This window comes from Xyrauchen texanus, chromosome 26, assembly GCF_025860055.1.
Source record: "Xyrauchen texanus isolate HMW12.3.18 chromosome 26, RBS_HiC_50CHRs, whole genome shotgun sequence".
Taxonomy (NCBI): Eukaryota; Metazoa; Chordata; class Actinopteri; order Cypriniformes; family Catostomidae; genus Xyrauchen; species Xyrauchen texanus.
In genome coordinates this window covers 25,537,405-25,546,969 of record NC_068301.1, presented here as the reverse complement: position 1 = coordinate 25,546,969, position 9,565 = coordinate 25,537,405, and the positions used below count along the sequence as shown (strand labels likewise).

The 9,565-nt window shown below is 36.9% G+C and overlaps 1 protein-coding gene across 1 annotated transcript; it reads left to right on the top strand.

Moving 5' to 3' along the window:
• Positions 1-6,120: 6,120 nt before the first annotated feature.
• Positions 6,121-7,788, top strand: LOC127620030 (60S ribosomal protein L30). Its single transcript, XM_052093102.1, has 5 exons — positions 6,121-6,220; positions 6,334-6,382; positions 7,142-7,287; positions 7,405-7,535; positions 7,687-7,788. Exons 2-5 carry the CDS (start codon positions 6,362-6,364, stop codon positions 7,737-7,739), a joined length of 351 nt encoding a protein of 116 aa, XP_051949062.1. The 5' UTR covers positions 6,121-6,220; positions 6,334-6,361; the 3' UTR covers positions 7,740-7,788.
• The last annotated feature ends 1,777 nt before the right edge of the window (positions 7,789-9,565 follow it).

Here is a 9,565-nt window from a genome sequence, read left to right as displayed (position 1 = left end):
CACACACACACGCACACTGGCAGACAAAAGTTTGGAATAATGTACACAGTTTGCTGTTTTGGAAGGAAATTGGTACTTTAATTCACCAAAGTGGCATTCAACTGATCACAAAGTATAGTCAGGACATTTAGTCCATGGGCCCAGGCCACAATTTTCACTAATTGGTACCACCCAAGGTGGCAAATTCTAGTTTGATTTTTTTTTTAGTCCATATCTCTAGATGATATTTCAACATGATAACCTTTTGTAAGTGGTAGCTTTGTCACAGAAATTAGCCTTCAATGAGCAATGACACTAACCGTTGAGCCGAAGAATGAAAAAATCTTCTAACTTTATTTGAACAGAACATGTCATACAAAGAAAAACAAAATAATTATACTTTATTCATGAACTTATTTGGCCATTGCAAAATGTTTCTGTTTATTCAACATCATCATCATCATCATCACCGTCATCATCATCATATTCAACCAGTTTCATGACATCAGTATTCTCCTCCTCCTCTTCCCTCTGATTGCTGCAGGTTTGTAGCTTGCACATTTCTGTGCACTTTAATTTATTGGCAAGACAGGAACAGTCGGGAAGCTTGCAGGTCCATGAACACTTGCAGGCCATAAGCTCCAGAACAGCCATTTCTGTTGGCTGTAGCCTCTTATTTTAGCTGCTCTTAGTAGTGTGTTCCATGAATCTATATTAGTAGGTTCCACAAGGTTAGAGTCATCATCCGAACAGTGTAAACACTCTGGCTGTGTACCACTTGCACTTTGTTCTGCCATACTTCTCTATTTTGTGATGTACCTTGCTCTGAAAATAACAGAAATACCGGTATATCAAGAACAATGAACATTTAAATTTGTGGTGCTAAAAATAGCATCAGGACTAGCTGTTTCCAATTATGCTATGTGCTAGTCTGTGCAACAAAGTATTGTAAAGTAATCTGGTTTTGAACTCGCATGAAATTTCAGCCGTCTTAAACTACTTCAAATCTCTGCATCTCCACACACTCATCAATCTTTTTTTAATTACTCACAAAGTTGTTATTGTATAAAATAGGTATCAAATGAAAAACTGGACCTTCTGCTTCACAGTGATGCTAGTAGATTGTATTGTAGAACAAAGATGGTCTGAGTAATCTTGATTTGAAAAATCTAATTAAAATAAAATTGTCCCACCATCATGGTTCTGATATCACCAGATTACAGACAGTCTTGTCTATCCATATCTGAAAAGATACCCCCCTTAACATCAATATCTTTTGAGATCGATTTACAAATATAACAATTTAGTAGATGCAAAAAATTGTTTTCTTTAATATGAAGGCTAATATAAAACGTATACCGCATATATCATGTCAAATTATTGCAGATCTGGATAGCCCTGACTGTCCTGAAAAAATAAACATATAGCATGTATGGCTACCTCTTATAATAGATTTCATACAAACCTGCGGGGCAGATACTGTAGGGTGATAATGGCAATAATAATGATTGTCCCAAAATATTAGTAAAGCTACTCATTTGAAAAGGTTATCATGTTTCAAAGTACCTATATGGACTCTACAAACAAACTGGTACCAAAGAGATTTTGCCACCTTAGGTGGTACCAAATTCTGGCTTGGCCCATGGACTAATTACTGATGTAAAAAACAGCAACATCACTATTTGAAAAAGTCATTTTTTATCAAATCTAGACAGGCCCCATTTCCAGCAGACATCACTCCCAACACTTTACCCTTGAGTAATCATGTTAAATTGCTAATTTGGAACTAGAAATTCACTTGCCATTACAGTATATCAAACACAGTTGAAAGCTATTTGGTTCATTAAATGAAGCTTAATATTGTCTTTGTGTTTGTTTTTGAGATGCCACAGTATGCAATAGACTGGCATGTCTTAAGGTCAATGTTAGGTCAAAAATGGCAAAAAAGAAACAGCTTTCTCTAGAAACTCATCAGTCAATCACTGTTTTGAGGAATGAAGGATATACAATGATTGAAATTGACAAAAAACTGAAGATTTCATACAAAGGTGTACACTACAGTCTTCAAAGACAAGGACAACTGTCTCTAACAAGGACATAAATAGATGTGGAAGACCAGATGTACAAATAAACAAGATGATAAATACATCAGACGCCTCACATGTCCTCAGCTGACAGCTTCATTGCATTCTACCCGCTCAACATCAGTTTCATGTACAACAGTAAAGAGATGACTCGGTGGTTCAGGCCTTATGGGAAGAATTACAAAGAAAAAGCCACTTCTGAAAAAGAAAAACAAAAATAAATGGTTAGAGTTGACAAAGAAACACAGACATTGCACAACAGATAATTGGAAGAGTGTTATGGATCTTAACCCAATTGAGCTTTTGTGGATCAGCTAGACTTTAAGGTGCGTAAGTGCCTGAGATCTATGGCAAGTGCTACAGGAAGCATAGGGTGAAATGTGACCTGAGTATCTGGTCAATATTACAGCTTGTAGATCACTATAAATTGTGCCTACATATGAATTTCTTTACAAAACATTTTTTTTTACTTATAAATAGATGAGAGACTGAACAGTGAATGAAAAACATCCCACAAGTCAGTACTATACAGTACTTCATCACTAAAACATGGTTACTATGATAACACCTTTTTGCTGTAGTAACAAATATGGTTACTTGCATTAAAACTATGGCTTCCACCAAAAAACATGGTTACATCAATATTACTTTAGTAAAACCATGGTTAATTTTAGACCTTCATCATGACCAAGTCACTGCAAGGAAATAAATCTTTATATTCATTTGATTTATTATTATAAGTAGCATTTTAGAAAAAATATAAAAAGTGGAGGCAGGAAACAGGATGGGGAAAACTGGGTCAAAAGCTGGATTAGAACCCAGATCATCCACATGGAAAAAAGCACATTTACAATATCTTATCACACTAAGTCATTGCAGTAACACTTGAAGAACACTTGTTAGTCTTTCATTACTTTGTTTCCACTAGATTATTTCAGTGTAAATACCCGCACTGTGTGGCAGGTATTTACACATAGTGCAAACAAGTGTAAATGTGTATTGTTATCCGTGATGATAATAATAATAAGTCAAGTCATTTTTATTTGTATAGCACCTTTCACAACACACATAGTTTCAAAGCAGCTTTACAGAAGATCAGGCACTAACTTAAAATTAAACCGTAATATCTATAAAGTCTTGCAAGTCATCATTGTGTAGTTTGATTAAATAAGATTATGAATTGTGTTCAAAAATAAGTAATTCAATAATAATTGTTTTTATAATCCCAGTGAGCAAGCCGAAGCCGACTGTGGCAAGGAACACAAAACTCCATAAGATGTTGGTTAATAGAGAAAAATAACCTTGGGAGAAACCAGACTCACTGTGAGGGCCCGTTCCCCTCTGGCTAACATCATGAATATAATGCCAATATTAGTTATATATGTGCAGTGCAAGTCATAGTTTAGATTTAGTAAACTAAGTGTTAGGGGCCAGTGTTTAAACAAAGATTAACTTTAAGATTAATGACTAATGTCTTTATTACTAAATATATCCTGGATTTACTGCAGAAGTTCACATAGATGCAATTGTCCTTGTTAGTTGGCTGATTAAATGTTTTGTCGGCAATTCATTGATAGTCTATATCCCATTATAAGAGTGTAGTCCATCATTAGACCAAGGTGATGCAGGCAGAGATCAGTGAGGTTCATTGCAGTTCAACTGGCTGGTAATTTCGGTGAGGTCTATCCTAAGCAGTGGCGGTCTTAACATAGAGGCATAGGTAGGCGGCTGCTTGGGGCCCCCTACCAGCGGTCGAAGTAGGGGGGCCCCCAACCAACCTAAAACAAATAATAAGAAATAATCAAATAAAAGGCCCCTTATCATCATGAACGCTTCAAAATCATAGTACATTTTATTAACATTCTTAAGAAATACGTTGAAACGTTGAAGTACTGGTTAAAATGTCCAGTTCATGGTTATCTGTCCCTACACATACACCCCCTATTGTCACAATGAAATGGACTAGTCCGTAACGGTGCGCGCCGCGAAAGATAAACACACAGTGTCAGGAGGACAGGGATGTACACAAACAGAGACGAAACAAGACGAGTCTAAACGCGAAAATGAAAAGAAGTTACCCAAGCAGCTCAATTAAAAGAAAAAAGCGAAAAGACGCTGATAAGTATTTGGCAACGCTGCCAAAGATGACAGACTTTTTTACGGCTAACGTTACTGATACAGACAGGAATAAAAACGTCCAACGAGTTGAACATGCCGCTACAGCAGCAGCTAGCTGTGAAGTGGTGCTAGGTGAGGATAACATCAACCAAGTAATTGAAGAGGGCATCGCGTTGTTGCCGCCCGCCGTCACCGACAGTGTTATCGAGGTTGACACTGAGGAAGAGTTGTCCAGTGATGGCCATTTTGACAGCGATGAGGAGGCTTTGGTGAGTCAACCTCTGAAATTTACGGTAAAACATTTTTTTTTTACTAACGTAATTGTAGTAGCCCTATGATTCTACAGCATGTGATCCATCATATGTTGTGATAACGTTAACCTGAAGAATTTGTAAAACATTGTTCACAATGAAGGTTTGAACTTTCAGACACACACAAACAGACATCAAGATTCAGCACAATGGATCATTATCAACAACTGTGATGATATAAGTGCAGTGCATGATGGGAGCCATCAATCAAAACTCATCAATATCTCCCAGCATACATTGCAGCATGAATAAATTATGCTGAATTGCCTAAAGGTGATGATACACAGGGCAACTTTTTGAGCAATGTTGCTTGGGCACTTTCCCATTGAAAATGGGCAGTACATTTCTATCTGGATATTTTAGATCGGTCGTAGGCCCTGTGTCTCATCTGGTTGCCTGTTGACGGCAACATTGCCCAGCAACATTGCTCAAAAAGTTGCCCTGTGTATCATCACCTTTAGTATTTTCTTTTATTATTATTATCTGCTTTTATTTTTGCTGTTGTTATTGTTGCAACTTTTTAGTAGCTTGTTTTGTGATGTTCAGAGTTTTATCTGATTATTTTGTTGATTGTCACCGTTGTTGAGATTCATATGCTGATTCTTGATGTCTGTGTTGGTCTACATCATACTGTAGTTTAAAACCGTTATTGTACACCATGTGTTTTTGAAGTTCTTCAGATTACCTGTTTGGCACTGCTAGCTCGCATGCGGTAGGTTCACAGAGCTTTAATACTCAAAAACGTGAAATATTAATTCGTATTAAGCATTCCTCTCTGTGGATCATTGAATCAGGCCACTACATAATGACTATGTCATCATCAATAAATAGCCAACAACACCTGATCACATTTTCTCTCAGATTTTCATGCCATAACGAATGTGTTTTATAATCAGCCAGAAATCTTTTTGTAAATCAAACTGTTATTTTTTACTTTTTTTTTTTTTTTTTACAGTGTAGTAATAGCCCAAGCCCTAGCTGTGCTAATCCTGCTGCCACCGACCAAAGCACTGTAGGCTTGCTACGGGCCATAGATTAGCTTTACCTGCCTATCCCACCATTCAGTCTGTAAATTTTTTTGGTGGGGGAAGAGAGGGGGGCCCATACATACCTTCGCCCTGGGCCCCCAATTTGCTAAATCCGCCACTGATCCTAAGTCCAAGGTTCAGGCAATGGCACATGTCTTATGGTTGGAGCTGGCATCAGTTCATCCTCTGAGGTCCATCATAATAGACTGAAGTGATGTTTGGCTGGCACCGGCTGCATTTAGTTGTCATCACTCAGTGACGCGTAGCAGTGGAGTCCGATACCAAGCATAGGAGTCACGAGGTTGAGACAGGGAAACAAAAAGTATAATATTAGCATAGAACTGGCAAATTTATTGCACAGTTACAGATTATGAGAAATGTTTCTGGTTCCGGCAGACCTAACTAATCAGCCTAATTGTGTGGTGAAGAATAAATTAGGTGTATGCCTAATAATGTAATATAATTGATATTATTGAAGTTATTAATGCTCTCCATCATACGCTGAGATGCGAGGGGAAAAAGCACAGGCGAAAGCATGAAACAGTATACGCATGCGCAAGAACGGGACAAGAGAGGGTTCCCTTCTAGACACGACCGTCTCTAGTCTTCCGCGCTCTCGCGAGGCGTGCGCGTGAGTTTATGCGCGCGGTGCACGCTGGAAATCCCTTTCTCAACGAGGCCATCTTGGTGTGTTCAGGAGGTAAGAGCTGCTCTAGTAGAAATGATTAAAAACACTAAATTTTAAGATTCTTACGCGGAATATACATCATAATTTTGAAAGCAGATCTTGATATGTCGATTTGCTGTGTTCAGGTTGGCCAGATCGGACTAATCAGGAACTATGGTGGCCGCAAAGAAAACGGTGAGTTGAGCACAATGTTGCGCGTGCCGGAGAACTTCACGTGGAAATCCAGTACAGGCCTCGGGACGAAAACTAAACATGTCATGTCTAAAACGATGTTTATCACTTCGATCATGCAGTGTTTTTTTTTTTTTTTTTTTTGTTAGCCATTATATTTTGCAAATGCTTATCTCTGATTGCGTGTGTTGTGTGTACTTGATGTGAGCTAGTAAAAGTTAAGCAGCTTCACAGTATTTCTGCTATCTTTTTTATCGTAAAATCAGTAGATGATGTTGAACTGTTTCCGGAAACGTGGTGTAGAACTTCACAACACGTATTATTGTGAATTAAATGCACATTCAAGAAATAAACTCTGGAGATAAATGGATTCCGTTAACTGAAGAGTTAGTAGTGCCAGTGCACGAGACTTCTAGTTGTACATAAAATATTAATATTGTTTTCATGTTGGGGTTCATTGACGGATTCATAGAGAATGATTTATCGGCCCAGTCTTTTGAATTAATTGTTCCCCATCTTAACATTAAATAGCTTTAATTGCCTTATAAATTGAATACATGATTAGGCAAATTACTTTCAGTAAATGTGCTTCATATTAGCCTAAATTATTATACCGTTTACACTATTGCAAATTACAAATCTCAAATGTATTTAAGACACAAGTTTGTGACATGGTGTTTTGTTTTTTTCTTTTTGTGTTAGGTTTGTTGCTTCGGACCTACATGATATTTATGGTTTTGTCCCATACTTCTCTATTTGCAGAAAAAGTCCTTGGAGTCCATCAACTCCAGACTGCAGCTTGTGATGAAGAGCGGTAAATACGTTCTCGGATACAAACAGTCTCAGAAAATGATTCGCCAAGGTAAAGCCAAGCTAGTAATCCTGGCTAACAACTGCCCTGCTCTGAGGTATGTGGTGTTTGGTTATTTCCCAATAGTTAGTGACTTCTAAGACAGTATAATTTGTGAACAGACCGTTTTGATTATGTTTTGGATCTTCTAATTATTCAACTATATTTTTCCCAGGAAATCTGAGATTGAGTACTATGCTATGTTGGCCAAAACTGGAGTCCATCATTACAGTGGAAACAATATTGAGCTCGGCACAGCCTGTGGCAAATACTACAGGGTCTGCACATTGGCCATCATTGACCCTGGTATGTATTAATACATCCACAACACTGAAATCTAGTGTATCTATGAAATCGTCTTTGGTGATTTTTATATTCCTGCCTCAGTTTGAACATTTCAGTCAGTTGAAGAAATGGCAATGTTCTGTAAATAATGTATTTTCTCTTGTGTCAATAGGTGATTCTGACATCATCAGAAGCATGCCAGACCAGCAGCAGGGAGAGAAGTAGAGCCTTTTCCACCAGATGTTATTATAAATAAAATGGAATGAAACGGTCATTGTGGTTTTTGGTTATTTATCAACTTTTGTTCTGGTGTTCTTGAAGTATTAAGTCGTTAAAGGGGTAGTTAACCCAAAAATATTTCTAATTTACTTATTCTGTCCTAAACTCGAATGACATTCTCTCTTTTCTGGAACACAAACTAAGATTATTTGAAGAGTGTATTATTTTGCAATGCAAGTCGATGGGGTCCAAACATTTCAGGCTTCAAATAGGGGCATATAGTCTCTTGACATCTGGTGTGATTGGAAAACTGTACAAGCTTCAAGACTGATTATTTTAATGCTGCATCTATTTTCCAGGTACTCTATCCTAGTGTCATTATACAACATTTGTCAACCATGGTATATTTAAAAGGTATCCAAACAAAAAAAACCTTGTAACTATCATTTTGACTACATTGCATTTTCAAAAAAGCCCAACTTGCTGTGAAAACTGCAAACATGGCAATGCTGTGTCTGGTTTGTTTATCTGGCTCTTTTGTGAACAGATGTTTTCTCAGGAATGTGCCAAGGAGACTGCAGATGATTAATTTTGGTCTTTTTTTTTTCTTATCCTATCTCATGTAAAGACATTTATTAAACAACTCGAGGGTATGGATGACTTGTCATTTTTAGAGCTAAAACGTTTAGGACACCTATGACTTTAATTGTGTGGACAAAAATATATTATACATCCTTAAACTCTTGCACCACTGAAAGGATTGATTTAAATCCTTTTAACCATTTACTTAAATCTGAGTAATTGTAACAAAAAGCCAAACATCACAATGTATGCAAATTTTGCCACTAGAGGGCACAAGATTTAAAGTTTATTCTTTTTTGTCTTCACAGTGCTTAAGTAGAATAATTTTATAAAACGTTTAGGATGCATTACAGCACCTTTTAAGGGGAACTTTTTCTTAGAAACCTTTTTAAATATCTTTCCAGTCCTAAACCTGTGTAAAAGGTAGAGTGGTTTCAGCTGAAATAGTATCATTTCACCACATTTGACTCGCAATGTTTCTTTTCCATTTCACTTTGAGTAGCACAGATCTAATAACAAACATCAGAACATGTAATGTTATATTTTATGTTAATTAGATCAAATTAACATAATTCCATGCTTGACTGAAGTTAGAATCATTAAAGGAATAGTTCACTCTAAAATGAAAATTCTCATTTTCTCACCCTCATGCCATACCAGATGTGTAAGACTTCGGCAGAACACAAAGATTTTTAGAAGAATATCTCAGCTATGTAGGTCCATGCAATGCAAATTAATGTTGACCAAATCTCTAAAAGCTACAAAAAGCAGATTAAGAAAGCATCATTCTGAAGCAATCCAGTTGGTTTTGGGTCATAACAGACCACTATAGGACATGTAATCGAGCTTGAAATCTTGGCTGTACTTCTGATATTTTGGTCTGTTCTCACCCAAAAACTGGATTGCATCAGAAGATTTAATCATTGGAGTCATTTGGATTATTTTTATACTGCCTTTATCTCCGTTTTAGAGTTCTGGTCACCAATCACATGCATTGAAAGGACCTACAGAGCTGAGATATTGCAAAAAAAAAAAACATACCTTTTTCAGGACACTATATTTAATATAATTTTGTAAAAATCCAAATAAGATCTTTATTATAAGGGTTTAAACAATGTTTCCCATGCTTGTTCAGTGAACCATAAACAATTAATGAACATGCACCTGTGGAACGGTCATTAAGACACTAACAGCTTATAGATGGTAGCCAATTAAGGTCACAATTATAAACATTTGGGACACTAAAGAGA